At 42.0% G+C, this 19,988-nt stretch overlaps 2 protein-coding genes across 6 annotated transcripts in view; one reads left to right on the top strand and one right to left on the bottom strand.

Annotated features, from left to right (window-relative positions):
* creb5b (cAMP responsive element binding protein 5b) overlaps window positions 1-11,959 on the top strand; it is a 43,242-nt gene extending 31,283 nt beyond the window's left edge. For all 5 annotated transcript variants that reach the window (XM_079640551.1, XM_079640550.1, XM_079640549.1 and 2 more), the window contains 4 exons: window positions 5,362-5,685; window positions 6,916-7,143; window positions 7,787-7,895; window positions 8,912-11,959. In XM_079640551.1, coding sequence (XP_079496677.1) covers window positions 5,362-5,685; window positions 6,916-7,143; window positions 7,787-7,895; window positions 8,912-9,066 — 816 coding nt within the window. In that variant the 3' untranslated portion in view covers window positions 9,067-11,959. The remainder of the gene's footprint in view (window positions 1-5,361; window positions 5,686-6,915; window positions 7,144-7,786; window positions 7,896-8,911) is intronic.
* Window positions 11,960-12,753: 794 nt separating this feature from the next.
* Window positions 12,754-18,900, bottom strand: cpvl (carboxypeptidase vitellogenic like). Its single transcript, XM_079640554.1, has 13 exons — window positions 18,743-18,900; window positions 18,396-18,574; window positions 17,971-18,092; window positions 15,588-15,702; window positions 15,395-15,453; window positions 15,230-15,309; window positions 15,067-15,133; window positions 14,749-14,871; window positions 14,329-14,460; window positions 14,081-14,179; window positions 13,822-13,995; window positions 13,362-13,544; window positions 12,754-13,269 (listed from the first exon to the last, which is right to left on the bottom strand). Exons 1-13 carry the CDS (start codon window positions 18,745-18,747, stop codon window positions 13,171-13,173), a joined length of 1,437 nt encoding a protein of 478 aa, XP_079496680.1. The 5' UTR covers window positions 18,748-18,900; the 3' UTR covers window positions 12,754-13,170.
* Window positions 18,901-19,988: the final 1,088 nt, after the last annotated feature.

Below are 19,988 nucleotides of genomic sequence, written 5' to 3' on the forward strand. Positions count from 1 at the left end.
AAAATATGTTATTTCTGTTATTTAAAGTGTTTTTCAAATTATGTTTGATTCAATTCATCCCTTTTCATGTTACTCTAATTAGCATGACGACACTTAATTTGCCTGTCGCTTTCGATGCCACAGACCAAGACATGAGTTAGTGTTTATTATTCTATTAAAGCCCTGTCTGTCTTCCTTGCAGAGGCATTCTCTGTATTCAAGATTGTGGCAGTGGGTGTAGTGATAACTATGTAGGCTGCACAAGAGCAGGGCTTTACAAGAGAGGGAACAGTGGGGATATACAGACCAGAGTCAGAGGCCCATCCATTAACTTGACAGAGAGGAGAAGCTGCTGCCAAGAGTATGAGTGCATGCTTTGGAGCATGCTCCTCAGTGGGCGTGTGTCTCGCTGCGACCGTACTGCCACGGCCCCTCCGAGCACCACCAGAGCGCCGTGCCCTGGCAGAACAGCCGGGCTGCATCCATCTCCCCGTCTGAGTCTGGAACCACAGGGAGGGTCTGTTCGGCCCCGGCTCTGATCAGCCGGGCCCAGAACTGGAGAGGCAAGAGAGGGGGCGGCATTACAGCCCTCCCATCAGACTGTCTGCCTCTCCATTCCCCGAGGAAATCAGTTTAACAGTCCCCAGCTCTTGGCAAGCAGAGGGAGAGGGGGTGGAGGAACAGGGAAGAGGTGTGTGTGTAGGACAGAGAGGAAAGAAAGAGAAGGGGGGGGGGCGTTACTGCCTCTCTGGGCGAGAGGGAAATCTAATAAAATGGAACTAATGGGGGTGTGGAGTTTTAGGGCACAGAGAGAGGGTTTTGCACACAGGCACTGGTGGGTAAAGGGGGATGGAGATGGGAAGGATGGATTTAAAACCTTTGAGTGCTTGGCAAAGCAAAAGAGAAAAACTCCTGGTTTAACTGCAGATGGTGAAACTATGTCGGATTAAGAGTGTGAGTTAGGGGTTCTTGACCCACTGAAAATAAAGCCAGGGCAAGTTACAATTATTATATATTATTCAATTACACAGACTGTGCTTGAATATGATCACTGTGCTGGTGTAGTGTTAACAAAAAGCTGGCAGACCAACAGAGAGAAGCTTTAATGTTTCCTCATAGACTCGGAAGATCTTCATTTGAAACTGTCATCGTTTTGCACTTAAAAAATGACTCCACAGACTGGTTCAATCTTTCCAACCTGCAGTAAGGCGCCAGAGGGCCACAGGTCCCCTGATAGTACACTGCTCCACTTTTAAGGGGAATAAAAGTGCTCACCCTGACCTGGCTGTGTGTGATTTACCCATCCTGAGGCGGGCGTGGTCATCTCCTTTTGTACCTGCTCTGTGCTCTTTCTTCATCCTCCCAGGGTTAATAGATATGAAGTCATCTGGCGAGGACAAACCTGAGTGTGTTTTCAGGATGTGCCCAGAGCACTCACGGGGACATCAGTCAAAGCCCCCCGTGTCAGAGAGGAGGCAGCCATTAATAAATATCATTAATGGGTGATCACCTGGTATCCCTGAAACCACATAAATGAGAAAGGCTGAACAAGAGGAGAGGGAGTGGAGAGGTCAGAGGGCAAAGGTGTCAGAGGAAACAGCCGCCCTCTGGGCAAAAGATGGCTAAACCAGAGATGGTGTTTTAACAATGGAAAATCAATAAGCTCACTACTTTCAGTACACTTACAGACTGCATGAAATGTAGTGTCAAATGTACGTTGTTTATAAATGTATCCTGGAAGAAGCTGACATTGTCTTTATGGTGTCATGGCCTGCTCATCTTCTTGATGTGTCTTTACTGTGTTTTTTTCAATTCTCAGCAACAGCAGGACAGACAGTGTGCCATCCCATGTGTGAGCGCCCTGAGCCGCCACAGGCTAACACCTGCACTGATTTAATGATTGTTTTCTGTAGCGGCCATGTTGCTGCAGAAGAAATGTATACGTATGTGTGTGTTATTAGAGTAAAATGAACGTGGTGGTTAAGTTATTTTGCTTAGTGCACTGCAGTCTAGGGAAATACAACCATGTGTTAAAGAGTCATTAGGGAGCTGATGAAGGTGTTTAAGAATCACAGCCTGCTCATCATCGCTCTTCTAACGTCCCGTAGTTGCGTCATTGTGGTTCTGGATGCAAAGACTTAAGTTTTGGCCGAGGACAGTTTACTGAGCTGGAGTCTCAAGTCCAGATGGAGCAGTAGCAGGCACTTGTACGGACATACTGTAGCTTCAGGACCAAGTATATTTCACGGTAAGGTTTTTCACTTGACACAATCTGAACCACGTGTTTTCCTTTCAACTTAAAAATGTGAGTATATTAATATAATTCTTGCCATAAACTTTGATAAGTAGTCTGTTGTCTCTCCTCGTTATATGTTCTATTATCCCTGGGATCTATTTGCTTTATCGGATAGGTTTCGCTTCGGATTTACCTCTGAGGAGTTGTAATAGATTATATAATAAATAGTTGATCAAGATCAAAATAATCGCCTGCAGTACTTTTTCTATTTGCATTAACAGGAAAAGCATTTTTCTTGCAACAATAGCAAAATTGCTGTTTCCAGCCCTCCAACACTCTATCATTTCGTCAGTTTGTCACCTTAAAGTGAATATCTTTGAGATTTTGAAATGGGAATGGACCTTTTTTACAATTAGAGTTCTTAACCAAACAATTATTAAGAAAACTATGCAGAATCATTGATGATGAAAATGTAGTTACTGTAGTTGCAGACCTAATGCTGTCTTAGTTTAACAATCTAAATATCAACTTGTCTTTTGAAACTGGTTTGATCCTCTAAACATGCATGGTCCTTTTCTTTTTTTATGTTGTCTTATTCCTGCTTGTAACCATAACTGGTAAGGCTTTTGGAGCGGCCCCTCGGCTCTTTGACCTGCCTCTGTACTCTGACACTCTCGGGCCTCTTCGGATGCCGGCTAATTCAATTAATAAACAGATAGCGTTGCACTGCCAGCTGGACAGCTCTCAGAGACACTGATAAATGAGCACTAGCTGTCTTGGGCTGATGTGTGCAGGGAAGAGACAGTAGAAGCCATATCATCTCCCCCACTCTCTCTCTCTCTCTCTCTCTCTCTCTCTCTCTCTCTCTCTCTCTCTCTCTCTCTCTCTCTCACTGCACCCCTTCACCTCCCTCTCACCCTCTCTGTCCTTCTCCCTGGGAGTCGTGTTGGCAGAGAGTCAGGTGGCTCCAGATGAGCATCTTACCCAGAGAGACCTTTACTCTGGCCTCAGAAGCAGAGTACAGTAGACCTGGTAGGGGGGGGGGCAGGTCCCTTTAGCTTCTGTTCATTCAGGTGACTGCCTTCTCTAAGTGGCAGGAGATTGTTAAACTCTGATTGGTTTTCTCTTTCACAAGAGGGGTGGGCCTCACCTCTCTGGTGCTGACTGACAAGCTGAAGGCTGAAGGGAAGTTGTTTAGTGTGTGCTGTCAGCCTTAAGAATTCCTCCTGTGATACACGGAAGATGTCCTTGTCAGCACTGGTGACTATGATTAATAACTGTAAGCTTGTTTAAATCAATTCTTCTGTTTTAGCTGCATGTAAACTGGCTGTTTGTTATTTCTGCATGTGTTTATGAAGAACAGATATACAGTTCAGAACTATTACAATATACAGAGTGTAACTTATATGATATTACAGAAAGTCAGAGCTATGTCCCTCAGAGAGTCTTAGTGTGAATGTGATGCTGTGGACAGCTGCAGGCCTGTGGCCCCCCGCTGTGTGTTAGTATACACAGTGTGGTGTTTTAACCCCTGTATTACTGGTGTCAAAGCGGAGGGGCTATGGCCCCTTATAGAGTTGGGTGAACGTGGTTAGCAGGTTGTGATGAGCTGAAGATTACCATTAAGAGATAACAAATGTATAATGGCGTTCTTGTTGTGGGGCAACAGATAAACACAAAATAATGTAACTCCAGAAATGTGGAGCTGTTCCACCACTATGTCAGGCATCCCTTTGACAAACAGAAACTATACTCAGTCAAAACAGGCTTGGCAAGATCATAATTTCACTGTGCTGGTTTCATGTGCAGTTATATCATGCAAGCTGTGTATGGATTGGAAAGCCAAGAACAGTTAAGACAATTACTAGGTAATCCCTAGACAAATACATATTTGCATTTTTTTATAAATATAATACAAACCAGGAGGGTATGTTCTTTTATGACCATCCCGCTTCTAAAGTTATTTGTTTGACTGTGTCTCCTCCCTCCTGGTGAAAAAGCTTTCCACTCCAACAGTGTGTGAGAGGGGTGGAGGGCTGACGTTGTGCTCAGGTCGTGTCTCAGCGTTGTGATCCAGACCAGCTGGATGCCATTCCCTATGGGAATCATGAATGTGGAGGTTGTTAAAAGATATGGAGCCCTGGACACAGCGTGGACTCACTGACAGCAGCTGGGAGAAGGGGGAAGGGAGCACAGAGAGGGGAAAGAGAGCACTGCGAAAGAGAATAGAAAACTTTGTGGAATTCTCAACAGTAGCCTTGAAATGAGTGCCTTTGTTTTGTCACTAACATTTTGTCAAACCTAGACAAATTATAGACAGAATATAGGACTGGCTTTTAGCATTTATTTAAGTTTTTACATTATTTATTCACATCAGCACTTGGGAAAAACATGTGCATTAATCAAATTCAATCGTCTCAACACTCTCTCAACTTGTTATTCCTAAAGCGGTTAAATGTAAATAAGGCATGAAATGGTTAGGACATGGATTTCTTTTCAATTTGGTCTAGGTTTGTGTACGTTAGATGAAGCCTGAAGACATACTTTGGCACTTGTATGTTTGGATTATGATTTTTTTCCTGATGTTGCGGTTGTCTTTATGTGATGCCCATAAAAACAGACTCTTGAGGAGAGCTGCATTCAGTAAACACATGAACACAAGCGGACCTTCACAGAGCCTCTCTCCCAGGCTGCTCAGAGACACCGGTACAGTCAGGGCTAAGGAGACCACACGGTTAAAGCAACAAACCTCCTGCTGGGTCAACAGTAAGGCAGAAGTCTGAGGCTCACACCTCGCCAACAAGCTCATCTCACGGGCAGACATCCAGAGACACACACACACACATGTGCATAAAGGAGCAGGAGGCTATTAGGAATATGAGGAGGAGGGACTGGTGGGATGGCAATCACTGTAGGTAAAGCGGGAGAATGACACGACTGAAGGAGAGACAGAGGACAGCCCAAGTGGCTTTGATTTGTTCTCCTGACATATGGATTTATGGAGCCATTCATCATCTCTCAGTCAGCACATGAAGCTCTCTGTAACTGTTGATAATCAGCACACAGATGGATGAGAGCATGTACAAACTTTTAAAGATATTATAAAGAAAATGTCAATATGTTTTCTTTCAATTTTTTCTTCTCAGAGACTGAAGGCTGCACTATCACACCACCCGGGTCCCATCGCCAACGGCAACATGAACTCCATGGGCCACATGATGGAGATGATGTCCTCGCGGCAGGAGCAAAACGCCCACCATCACATGCAGTCACACCCACACCAGCACCTTCAAGCCCCTCCCCACGCGTACCAGCACCACGGACACCACCACCACAGCCAGGGCCACGGACAGGGTGGACACCACCACCAACAGGGACACAACCCCCATCACAACTCCCACAATCCCCATCTTCATCCTGGGCACCCACACCAGACCTCACCGCACAATCCGATGCACTCTGCTTCACATGTAAGCAAAGCACATTCCCCAGAGAGCCGAAGCTTTTAGAAAAGCCAAAGGCAGAGCCGCAAGTTCAATAACGCATTAAAACCTCATATAGCTGAAAGCAACTGTATATCATGTGTGTATTGTGACAAAAAACAAGGCAGCACTTTAGTAGCCCTTTGAGAAGTCTTGAGGTCAGCTATTAGTCGTTTAGTATATAGCAGCACAGTATAGTTAGAAAAGTGCTTTAAACTAAGACAATTGAATAACACATTTGCTCTTGCAGTTGCTATGATGTAAAGTAGTTTTGTGGCAACCATTTCAAAGATAATTTTCCCTTTGAGGTTTGTCAGCTACAGGTCAGTGTAGGATACTTTCCATAAAGGTCAAGGGTCAAGAAGAGGCTATAAAGTGGCCATTATAAGAGATGCTTTGAAATGTATTTGGAAAACTGTGTTTTACACGATAATCTACTGCCAAGCTGCCCTTTTGTTTCCACAATAGTCTTCAGATGTAGAAGAGGTTTCATAAATGTTTGTTCTGATGACCAGACAGCCTTGGCTAAATGTCCTGGAACATCTTAGCTTAGAATATATTTGGTTTAATTTTAGTTTTGCTCACAGCATTTGAAAAAACATGATGTGAGACACTTTGCCCTTGCATTGTCTATCATCCTCTGCAATGCTAAGCATTTTGGATGAAGGACAGTCTGACATCGAGAAATGCAATTCACTATATGTTCCTAATGCATCATTAAGGCATTATAAAAACACTCACTGTATGCACAGAGGTCATTAAAGCTGCTTGTTTTTTCCATGGTTCTCATAAAATGGTAATGATCTGAAGACTGAAAACACTTGACCTTGCCAAGTACATGTCAAGATCTGTCAGTGTAAGTACAGTTTTAGAAACAAGGCTTTTGACTGTGTCTGGTGCTGTTAGTCTGAGTGGAAGTGGGCGGTGGAAAACTGCCTCCTGACACCTCTTTAACGGGGTGGGCAGGCTGGTGAATCAGCCCAGTCTCTCACTCACTCTGTCACCCCTGACGCCCACGGCCCAGCTCCCAGGGCACGTGGCACAACCAGATGTTTTTTTGGGGGGAAATTTGCCAGACCTTGGTATGGCTGCAGGAGGTAATGTATAGATGCTTGTTGGGCAGTGAAACAGGTGGCTGTTTTCCAGGTCTGGTGAGATGGTGGCAGACAGTCTCATCATAGAGCTCAGTGATGCTGATACCTCCCCCTTCTGTTGCAGATGTCACCTGCCACCCAGCAGATGCATCCCTCGCAGACAATGCACTCTCCGCCACAAAGCGGCGGGCGGCGCAGGCGGGTAGTGGACGAGGACCCAGACGAACGTCGGCGGAAGTTTCTGGAGCGGAACAGAGCAGCAGCAACAAGATGCAGACAGAAGAGAAAAGTGTGGGTGGTTTCATTAGAGAAGAAAGCAGAAGAACTCACACAGACCAACATGCAGCTTCAGGTACACTATGAACTTTAGGTGTACCAAACTTCTAAATGTACCACTCACAATTATTGAATATAGGTTTTTTACATTTTTGAGGACAGTATAGAAACTGGAAAGAGGGGATATCAAAGCGCTCCTTCAACATGGGTTTTTTTCAGTTCCTTATGAAGAACCTTATACTATTATCCTTTTTGCACCAGAGATGATAGCGATAAGTTGCCTTGTTATTAACTTGAGTCCAGTATGATAAGTCATATGCTGTCTTTGTAGAACTGCAAGACACCCTGTTTTTACACTTAGACACAAGAAAGATATTAGCAAACAAATGGTTATAATTAAAAGTGCATTACTCCAAAAACACTGGATCTTACACTTCCCATAATGCAACTGAAGAGCAACATTTGCTGGACCCTCCATGCCTTAAATGCCCTAGTCTGTTAAACACCAAGTCACCATGTTACAGGTTTTCAGTTAAAAATGTAAAAGCCTAATTCAGGATAAAAAAAGAACACTGAGGATGATAAATATATAAATACAATGTTTGATAGCGATACACTCATACTAGTAGTTGGTGAACTAATAGTGTCTCCTGCTTAAATTGTGGACTCTCCTGAAATTTGTTTTTTTAAATGTTTCTGTGTTTCTCGCTGCATTTCAGAATGAAGTGACCATGCTAAAGAACGAGGTGACCCAACTCAAGCAGCTTCTCCTCACACACAAGGACTGTCCCATCACCACTATGCAGAAAGATTCCCAAGGTTACCTCAGTGAGTAGCTCAGACATAAACACAGACACACACACACATTTGGGAATTTGACTGAAAACACACATTCATCAATGTGCCTTAGCCCGACAGTGAAGATAGCACTGCGGGGAAATGTTAATTGTCTTGCCAGAGGAAAGATTTAAACTCTACAGACTGAACTGTGATGGACACACAGTGACTGCCAAGACTCTTCACTCCTATGTGCTGGTATCCAGCTCCCACGCTCGCGGCAGGACTCTTCCTTTCACACATGGGTGTTGCACACTCTGGTAGCCAGACTGGACTGGGAGTTGGTAGTCTGAATCCCATATGAGACCTGTTTTTCCATCTGACTGCGCCTCCTCCGTGCAAAGAGGCAGCCGAGACTCGACGTGAGAAAGGCGTCACAAGCGGCACTTTGGCATCCAAACTCTTATGGATGCCTCAAAATCTCTCTGATCACCGGACTGTGCCTCAGCTCAGCCGCGCATGACATCAGAGCCCCACCCTTTGATATGGATACAAGTGACATTTTCATGTAATTAGGATAAGGCACCTCCCTGCGTGGCTTTAGCGCAGGAAAAAAAGGCTCATATCCCCCTTGGCTGAATGGTTCTTTTATTCAGAAGAGAGCCAACTCCCAGTCTGGGCTGGGACAGACTTTCATCGATGAGTCTAGCTTGTGTACAGATGTCACCTTCAATGTATCCGAACTCCATCAGGCGTGTTTATGGAGTTGTGATTCACTTTTCCATTTTTGTGCTGTCCATTTATGGCCTAATTTGGGATGACAGGTGACGGATGAGGTGTGAATTTAGTGTGTCATGTGTTTGACATTTATCTGTTTTTTGCTAATAAAGCTGTATTTTTGTTTTACAATAATGACAATTTGTCTGTGTTTATTTTGTATCATTATCGTTTATTTTCTGTATCACATCACACGTTAAAGACTGTGTGTAGAGCTTGAAGGTAATGGTGTTTATATTACTTCACTCACATGCTGTCCGTCTTCATTGATGTCTCTGCTGTCTCCTCAGGTCCAGACAGCAGTCCGGGGGGGAGTCCAGCTCCAGCGTGCTCCCAGCAGCAGGTCATCCAGCACAACACCATCACCACCTCCACCATAACTGTAGGGGGCAGCAGTGTGCACGGGCAAACAAATCACCGCACAGACATTAACCCCATCCACTAGGGTCAAGACAGACTATAAACCCGGCCCAAACTCCCCCTACTCCCCTGCTTTCTGAGGGGGACCAGCTGCAAATGCTGAACCCCCCATCTCCCTCCATCAAGAAAAACCTCAAAGGCCTGTGAGGCTGTTCTTTTTACAGTAGCTGCAGTATGTATTTTTATAGACCCACCCTATTAACGCATACATGTTCAACGGTTTGTTGCTTCTTTTTTTTACTCTCTTTTTTTTTGTGCTTTTAGCAAAAAGGATGTTTTGCTAATCCCATGCAGTGTTTGACTTCTCTGTTGTGTAATGGTACAAAATGGACCACGGTGGTAATGTAACCAGAGGACAGAGACATAGGCCTCAGAATGTCCTCTCTATTAGCGGACCGGATCTCTGTAAGCCTGATGGACTGAAAGATAAGTTAAATCATTCTCTGAATATCAGTCATGGACAGTATGTTAAAAGTATGCAACAGACTCTAAGTGAGTGGGATGTGGCTGCCTTTAAAGTTGTCTTTTGAATCCAAGTCAAACTGTCTCCATGATGTCTTGGAGACAGGAATATGCAAGCAAGTGTAATTTCTCTCCTAGAAAAGTATATGACTGTTAAACCTTTTCCCTGTCAGTGGTATTCTTAAAGAGTGTCATAAAATACAAGCCCAACAGTGAAAACATGGTCAAATGTTAGCAATACATCCCAGAATTGATCATCTTCTCTACTGTATGTCCACATTATGATCAGCATGGCCAAGCCACTCTGGTCCCCAGGACATACGATGCTGTTACAGATACAGAACTGTACACTGTGATACCAGTGAGGCAGCTAGGAGTTGAAACACACTCCTTCAGGAACAACTGAAGCTTTAACTATTGAGGCCTCTCGGGGTGTGTGTGCGTGTGTGCGTGTGTGTGCGTGTGTGTGTGTGCGTGTGTGTGTGTGTGTGTGTGTGTGTGTGTGTGTGTGTGTGTGTGTGTGTGTGTGTGTGTGTGTGTGTGTGTGTGTGTGTGTGTGTGTGTGTGTGTGCGTGTGTGCGTTCATGCGTGTGTGTGTGTGTCTGGATTTTAGGGTCCATGGTATGCATGCCCTTCTTTTCTCTGCAAAACAAAGTTCAGCAGGTGTGTAAAGGATGATGGGGAAAATGTGTGGGAAAGTGAATGTGAGCATGATTTTTATTTTAGTTTGATTGGCATCTCACAACTGGCAAAAAGGAGCAGAATATGCCTGTGCTTTCCAAAATGTCACAATGTGCCTGAATATTTCTTAAAATCTTTTGTTGACTTTCTGTAGAAAAACAATCAAAACCGTTCATTCTGAGTGCTTTGTTAATGAGTTTATTCTGTTACTGGTTTTATCCTGGATGTCTGCTGCATGTAAGCGCAAAACCAGCTGACCAAGGAGAAAAATAACCGCTTTCCTCTGACCTCTGACCTCTTCATCAATTTATCTTCGTCTCTTTCTCAGGCCTCCTCTGCAGAGGGATGGATGTACTAACTGTTTTTAAATCTCCGTCTCAACCTTGAAACTTTACGCCTTTTCATATTAACCCCTCTTTTCTCTCTTTCCTATGACCAGGAATGTCGACTCATTAGCATGATGACCATAATGCACTGTGTTTTACAGTAGGATGGATGAAATACATTCCACTGACAGGTGGAGCAATCGCAGAGCTGTCTATGCACTTTGTCCTCTGTCCTGCCAGAGGGTAGAATAGCCATATTAAGGTCCGAGTAATTCTCAGTGATCCCTCCCCCCCCTTTTTCAAACACCAGCGAGAAACGTAACTGTGTTTGGCTTTACGGAGAGCCTGTGCCTGGCATCCATCACATGTATGTAGATTAAAGAAGGGAACCTAGAGCTCATGTTGTAGGATGAGGCTCAGTTAAGGACCCCGCACTGTGTAGTGTGTGCCCTTTTTATTCATGAAGGATGTGAAATTCAAAATCGTAATCCTTATAACGGGTTACATTCAAGTTTTGTCAAAGCATTGGGACTGTTATGATGGGTTAACGCTGGACTCTCTCTGTGTGTGTGTGTGTGTGCGTGCGTGTGTGTGTGTGTGTGTGTGTGTGTGTGTGTGTGTGTGTGTGTGTGTGTGTGTGTGTGTGTGTGTGTGTGTGTGTGTGTGTGTGTGTGTGTGTGTGTGTGTGTGTGTGTGTGTGTGTGTGTGTGTGTGTGTGTGTGTGTGTGTGTGTCGATAAGACAGAGAAATGGATTCTCTGCAAAAGGGCTTTGTCGTACCAACCCTTTGAACTGAAGCTTGCTTTATTTTAGGTTATTTTTTAAACCATATTTAGACTGTTAGACCGTTCCAAATTAACCTCTTGCATGTGAAAATGATTATAATGACTTCAAAATACTTTCAACTGGAATCATTTGTTGCTCTTTTAGAGTTAGACATGAGTCTCTAGTTTCATTTTTGACAGTGGGTCCAGGTTCAGAAAAATACATTTTTTATTGCAGAGGGCGACAAAAGAGGACAAATGGAAGTGCAGTCTGAGTGGATTTTTGGGAGGTGGAGAACAATTCCTATGTATTAATGATGTTATTATTGTATTATTTTAAATCTTTAACTATAAATATTGTACATAATGTCTTTAATTTCTGTAATCCTGTACATGTAATGCAACCACCTTTCTTTTTGAAGGGAGTAAATGTGTGGTACATGTTTGTAAATAATGTTCGCATAGCACTTGTTGCCTTTTGTTGTACGTCGAGGCTCATTTCAGCGCTTAAATACATTGTTTATATGTAATGAACTGATGAATCCATTCTGGCCTGCATAACTTTGTACATTTGTTGTGTCTATAATGACACTGTCTCCATTTCGTTTTGCATTTGTACAGATGTTAAAGTATCACTGCAGTTACATTACGGTATGAAAATAAAGCACTTGTTCTGTAATATACAACTGATGTGATTCGATGTTACAACTACTTTTATTTGATCATCTAGTGTTTAGTTATTATTGTCTACAATTATTATTTGTGCAGATAACTAGAGTTAAAATGTTGAATATTTTAGAATCTTGAAGAACTCAATGAAAAAAACACAAATGTGGACATCAAACCATCAACAGCAATTCCCCAAAGCTTTTCCTTGAGACATAACTGCTCATTAAATAGTTAGGTGCTTTAAAGGTTTAGAATACTCATTAATTATTGAACTGTCTAGACATCATGATAGTTGATGACATAACATGGCAATTAACCCCAGTACACAAACATATTTGAGGCATAATGACAACAAACTAAAAACTAAAACTTGAGAACACTCCAGTGTTTTAAATACATATTAAAACCACAAAGTGTCATTAACTCGATAATGAAATCAACAAGCATTGTGTACTGTTACAATATACATAGTGGCCCATATTTTTTGTAATATGATTTTTGACCCAAGTTCAAATAATGGTAAATGTTGTTGCATTTACTTTTCTTAAATATGTTGAATAACCTCAGAAGTTTTGATAGCAAAATGATTGTTTTTGTAGTTTTCCAATTAAATATCTTTGAGCACAGTGACCCCTGGTGGACATTTTGTTGATGAATCAAATCCGTTTCAACAACAGGTGCTGCCATATCTATGTATCCCTGTAATAGAAGTCAATTTAACAAAATGTTGTCAAATTGCAAACTCCATTCGAGTGTTTCCCAAACATCAAAACACTCAGCTTTAGAAAAAATAAAACGTTTTTATTCAAACTGGTTTCAGGGTTTTTTATTTATAATTCATCAACATGCATGGACAGATTTAATGCATCATAAGGAGTATTTTCCTCACTCAATAAAAAAAAGACAAATCATTTATGTTGAACTCAGGCCTTATAGTAAGTCTGGCAATTTGTTTATCATGATTTGCTGATATCGGAGGAATTCAGACATCTGCATCCAGGCAGAGTAACCTTATTTTATTGCAGTGCATAAAAGAGCAGCACACACCAAATGTCACCTCTGCAACAAAAACAAAAAGCTCAGCTGCACGTTTATAAATCCAACCACGTGCTGATTTACATTGCCTGAGACAGTCTTCAGTGTTTAAAATCAACAGTCAATAATCAAAAATATGCTCTAAAGTGGATGTACTTTCATCAGCTGCGTTTCAGCACCAAAACACTTAAACTCATATCCAGCCCCGCGTCGACAGGAACCTGTCAATCATGTCAAACGACCTCGCCGGTTGGTCGTAGGGCAGAATGTGTCCTCCTCCTCGTATGATGACCTGCGTGACAAGAGGACAGATTGCAGGATTAAAATAGGTGTTCAGCCACTACTTTTCACATTGTTTTTCTTCTTTCATTGATGCCTGCTCACCTGGTAAAACTCTCCCACTTGTCTCACATAACCGGCCACCTCTGTGTCGCTGGGCTGGACCTTCCAGTGGAAGCGAGGAGTCGTTTTGAAGTCAGTCGCCCCCGTCCAGTTGACGGTTGGCAGGAACCTCTCAGTCAGAGGCGCTGCTACGATCACATCCAGCTGACCACTGTAGATTAAGACCTGGGTGTATGGAGGAATGGACCAGATAGGGAAAAGAGTATTAGAGAGGTAGTAGAGGGACCTTCAAAAAGGGGAATCCACTAATGATTATTGATATTATGGATCAAGCGTACAATCATGTTCTTTAAACAAATTATGTTTATGTAATGTCAGAAAAAATATCCAACCCAGTTTCTCAAGGCAAAAGTAGATAGTAGTCTTGTTTTGTCGATTAAAAAAAAAAGATATTCAGTTGCTGTTCAAACAGAACCACAATGGATAATCCCAGACCCCTCACCCTATAGTTGTCCATCAACACTCCAAGCCAGGGTTTGATGCTCTTCATGACGTCCTGCAGAAGGTGCTTCTCCACCTCAGACCCATCGTGGAACGTCAGGTTCCCCACATGGATGGAGCGTCGCACAGCCGGCAGGGTCACAAACTGGGAGAAGTACTCCTGGTCTTCAGGCTCCTGTGGTGCACAAAAGGCTAAATGCTGCAAAGACTGTTTTAATGAAGACATTCATTTGTATACAAAGTTTTGAAATTGTACATACTCGACACTGCATGTAGTTGTAGTAGTTAGTGCAGCCGGTAGCATTTTGGAAGAAGGAAGGATATGGTGCCATGTCACCGTTCAGCAAGCTGTCAAAAACCTGAAGTCAGACGTTAAGAAAATGGTCAGCATGTGTGTTTCAGAGCATTTGAGGGACGTATTCAATAAACATTAGTTATTGCAAATCTAGACAAACAATGATAAATACTTCCGTCTTGCATTTTCACAAATGTAAGAGGCATCGCTCACCTGAAAAGCCTCCACCCACTTCTCCTGCTGGATGAGTTTAACCCCAAAGTCTGTCTGCTGGATGACATACTGTCGCTGGAGTTCATCTATCATGCCTGTTTGGTACATGAAGTCAGCGTAACCACCCAGCATCTGAGATGGAAACAAGTGAAATGTTTTACTCATCGTCTATCTATCAACAACACCGGACGGGGTGAAGCTAAAGAACTGTGAAAAACGTTCAGCTTGTGAAGTGTGTTGATGTCTCAAGTGTAGAAATATATAAAAGAATAGTTGTTATTATTATTATTATTATTATCATCATCATCTTGTATTGCATGAGATAAACAATATATACAATTTAAAATGTGATAAGAAATAAGATGACATTCAAAATGTGTTTGTCAAGATGATGTTGTTAAAGAATGTCCAGATACGTACCAGTTCTGGATCACAGAGCCCGTCACCAATAGCCATCCCCACTAAGTTAATTTTCACTTTGGCAGTGGGGTTGTTTTTATGGATGTAATATGAAATGGCCGGAACATACTTCCCTGCATAAGACTGCAAGGAGATGGAGAAAGTTCACACAGGTTAAAACTCTGTCGTCAAAGTTTAAGAATATCTTCCAAAATGTGCTAGATATCTTTTATTTATTTTGAATCTAGGATTAACGTATACTTTAACGTGCACAAGTTAAAAAGCCACTAATATACATGTTGTCAATATTAATTTTCAAAGCTAAAAAAAACAACATACCTCTCCAGTTGCATAGAACTCATTAGACTGGTACTCAGGGAATAACTGGAAGAACTGTGTTAAAGCACTACAAAAGAAGAGATACAAATAGGAAGTAACAATCAAACAGCAGACTTTTAGATCAAAACGCAAGCATGTTTGGGTTGGATGGACGTCTACTTACCTGTACAAATCTCTGCCAACATCATCCTGGTTCTGAGCAAAACCTTGGTCATCATTAGTGAAGCTGAAACCTGTTCCAACCTGGAAAAACAAAAACCCTTCCTTAAAGACAGAGCATTACATATTTTATTCACAAAGGATTTATGATGAATAAAATAATACGTACCGGATTGTCAATGTACAAAACTGAATACCTGGATGTCCAAGCGTAATCTCTCATACCAACTGCAAACACATAAAATACGAGCAGATCAGAAAACAGTAGATAAGGCTTACAACACTAACTACACAGGGCTCAGAATGAGCAGGTTAGGGATTACAGTTCATGTATGCTGCTGCAGTATCGGATCAGTTCTTACCGGTCAGGTTCTTAAACACCACATATGGTCCATGTTCCACAAAGAGCCCGAACATGGAGGTACCACCCGGGCCGCCCTGCAGCCAGAGCAGTACCGGAGCTTTATCTCGGGTCGCCTGTCAGCGGAGCAACACACAGAGTTAAGATCGCAGCCCCACCTGTTGGTGACTTTAGTTTCTTAACCAACGGTCAATAATAAATTCACCACATTTAGACAGCCTTATGTTATCACTCAACTGTCTTCCTAACCATTGATAGCAACAAAGATTTGAATGGAGTCAGGCTTAGGTAAATTAGCATTTTGTTCCTTGTCGAACATTGTTTTTGGTCATCCTACATGGGAATGTCAAAACAGGACTATTACATTTAACAGATATTCATCTCAAATGATGTTCTTTTTTTATAATAGAGATTTTGAAGTTTCAGAGGTCCTCTGTGTTTATATGTGAAAGTACAGTACAAGTGAATTGCAGAGTAAACACTAGGCTTGTTTGAGATGAGCTGCGGCTCGCCTCGAAAGTAGACGAGAATAGCCGATTGCAGCCGGGGGAGGTCTCAAAAAGCCGGACCGCTCGGAGTCGGCTTGACTCGGTTTGCAATGGCGGAAATTGCGTTGGCGTTCTTCGTTGCAGATGAAGTGGATGCAATAGAAATCCCACAATTATTATATCACTACGAATGAATGACTCAAGGGTCTGTTCATTTTCAAACAAATCAATACAAGGGGGGGTTAATCCAGCTACATGTAAAAGACAGAACCACTGATTACTTTTCAAAACTACTTCAGTCAGTGGTCTTGACCAGTTTGCATTTATAAAGAATGCACAAATGTGTATATTCGTTAATGTCAGATATGTACTAAGCAAATACATTTGTTCCTGCTCAAGATTAGATTCAACTTTATTGTTATTGCACAGATTACAGGTACTGAGACAACGAAATGCAGTTTAGCTTCCAACCAGGAGTGCAAAAAGCAGTAAAGTGAAAAGTAATGTACACAATCTATAGAATAAAATATAGAATTAATTGAATGATGAATAAACAGTGAGGGGTATGAATACACTAGATATACACAGCAGCCTGTGAGCAGTATGAACAGTGTGTATGAATATGCTAAGATATATAAAGTATGAAAACGGTAAGTAGTGCAAGTATAGTATAAAATATATAGATATTAAATTTCATGATGATGAACATTGTGGAACAATGATGAAAAATGTGAATGGAAGTGGCGACGTAAAACTGACAAAACAACAACAAACATTTGCCGAGCCAATTGGAGAGCTTCATCGGCAGCACGGGGTAAAACCCACCAATGAGCGCTCAGCTCGAGATACCAGCGATTCGTTTCCCATCAAGCATTTCGCTTCTGCAGCTCGTGGAGAGGAACTGCTCCGCCTCGCTCTCAAGGCTGCCGGCGTCTTTGTCCCGCGAGATTTCAACGTCTCATGTAGTCGAGCCTCCAGAGCAAGTCGGACAAAATGACTAACCATCATGCAACGCACTAGCAAGACGGCGATCGCAATTGCGCAGGTCTGCGTCGGCCTCGCTCGTCTCAAACAAGCCTAGTGACTCCTAAATGTCAATGTGACATATGGAGGCATGTTCACAGAGGGTCAACATCTTGGACTGAATGCAGAATGATCTTTTACAGAGATAAACAGAAATGTAATTCACTATAATATAGAGTTGTAAACAAATATTTAAACACTTGACGATGTTATGCTTTGTGATAAGGTATTTTGTTTTTTGATACAGTGTTGTTTTAAAAACACAGTATTGAGTTTGAGTTAAAAGCTTAACTGGCTCAACAAACAGTGCAAGTTAGATGTTAAAGGTACGGTTGATAGGTAACCTTTTATAGGGCCCTTTAGTTTATGTTCAGATTATTTGAGCTTTAACCTCTCCCGCTGTGTCTTAGATATGACCATAAATGTCTTTAATACAAAAATAAAAAACATATTATTTAAGGCTCATTTGCAGTAATGGAAGTGTCATGTGACATACAGTGAAGTATCAAATACAGTTATGGGACTTGGCTACTGATCATCAAAAAAAGTTCCCAAAGATAGCTCACTATCTGTAAAACCTTGGTTGAAATACATGCTTAACACCAAAATGCTGCTATTATGCAGAATTCCCATAACACAGCAGCTGACTAAACACACACGGGTGCAATTCCTTATCATTAATTGACTGAGGGAGCACAGTGAAACATATTACAATCACGTTGAATTACAGAGGTATTAAAAGCACCAGAAGGACTATTTTATCTCAAAATCTCTGCTTCCTCCTTGTGACTCTCTTTAAAACTGCAGCACTGTCAGCAATCTTACTGTGTCATTTGGAAAAGCCCCGGCTGTAAAAAAGAAGTCTGAGCCTACCATGAGTGCAGGGAAGAACCAGAAGAAGAGGTTGCTGTTGTATTTCTTGTTGACAGTGAGGTACCCTGCATAACTCTTGACGTTGGCACCTGGCAGATCTCCGACCAGGCTCAGTTTCCTGGCTGGAATAAACAAGAAAATATGTCTGCAATATAAGCAACTGATCATCTAATTATATCACTATGGTTACTTCTACTGCATTACTTGGCCACTTCTCTTGCACTATTTTATTTCTATTGCGTTTCTTTTTGAACAATTGTTATTGTTTCATGTCTTATTTAAATGTATATTGCATTGTTTGAGGAGCCTGAGACTTTATTCATTGCCATAAACACTATAGCTACTGTTCATATGGAAATAAAGCCTTTCAATCTTAGAACAGTATTATAAACGTACTGTATTATGTTGTGTGAGTGCACTCATACCTTCAGCTATGGCTCCCTTCTCCAAATAAGGAGTGAGGAAGAGAGGAAACCCGGGGTCGACTCCATTCAAGCCGCTGACACGGTGAGACTTTCGGCAGAACAAGGACGAGCAGCCCCGTGAGTGAGCCGAGTTCAGACAGGCCCACAGTAATAGAACACCCAGAGTTTCCCTCCACAGCCTGCAAAACGACAAGAATATCAGACTACTGACCTGGCTACTCATGTGTGAACTTCAAACATTGCAAGTCACTCACATTTCAAAACAGTGTGAGTCTGTGTAAACATCGATATATTAGCACAGTAGGCAGAATGAGTGCAAAAACAACTTTTAATTTGTTAAAACTCACCTCATGTTGTCTGTCGACTCTACTGCAACAGGAGAAATGTCGCTCTTTAATCAGAGAGACATCTTTGAGTTGGTCAGGAGTGCAGAAGTATGCAGAGATGTCAAGTTCAGTCACGTGATCAGTTCCAAAAAGGTCATATGACATGTTAGGTCACGTGGTAGTTGTTGTGTTTGCCGGCGTTTTAGCCCTCTCCTCAGTCTTGCAGGACTCGGAGACTTCCGGCGTCTCAGCTAAATTGCTTAAATTGTTTGCTGGGTGCTAAACGTTTTATATTTTTATATTGACATTGGTGAGTAAACCTTTTGTTTTTAAACTGCTAAGACACACACATTGGATAACGTCACAAAGCTACATTTAAGGAGCACATTTAGACTCATAATGTTGCTTCCATGGTCCGTGTACGTTTTGTTAGTTTGATTTTTCGTTTAAACCAAAAGCCAAAAAACGAAAATACCAGCCTTTTCCCGTTTTTTCGTTTTTTATTTAAAACGAAAAAACGGAAAACCAAAGCCGTTTTCCCGTTTATGTTGTCTGAATCAAAAGACGGATAACGAGAAAACCAAGAAGACTTATTAAAAAAACGGGCCGGTTTTGGTTTTTGATAACAATTTCATTCAATTTTCCGTTTTGTATTGAAGAATGAAGAAAAAAAAGTCCGGTGGACCGGAAGTTGAAGAACATATTTCAAAATAAAAGACACGAGGCTATAATGGCAATGCTATAAAAGTTCAATCCTGGAACCCATAATTCTGACGTGACGACCCTTGGCCCCCCTGCTTCCGGCGCCCATGCTGGCGAGGATACGTTTATTTCTGCATTCACATGCAGATATGCGTTTATAGAGAATACAAGTAATCTTTGCATAACTTTATTTCGCTGACTTCCGGTTTGTACTGTGTCGGCAAATCTAGTGTCCAGCTTGTCACTGTGTCACAACGTCATGTTTGTTGCATACCTGCAAGATTTACCTGTGACAAATGTCAGCGATGTGAACAGAACTGTCGTCCTACTTTCACCTGCACCCAGCAGCAAGCGGGAGAACGATATCTCATACAGTTCACACAGTAATGGAACCGTTGTTAAGCATTATTTTGTCCAACTACTCTCTACATTATGAATTTGATGTTTGTCTAAACTGCTAAGAAGCTGACAGATGAGTTAGAACAGAAGGACATGCAGGCCATAATCACTAGACGCTCAAAAGAGGAATGTGTGTGTAAGGCTTACATGAACTGAATTTAAACAC

This window comes from Notothenia rossii, assembly GCF_949606895.1.
Source record: "Notothenia rossii genome assembly, chromosome: 7".
Taxonomy (NCBI): Eukaryota; Metazoa; Chordata; class Actinopteri; order Perciformes; family Nototheniidae; genus Notothenia; species Notothenia rossii.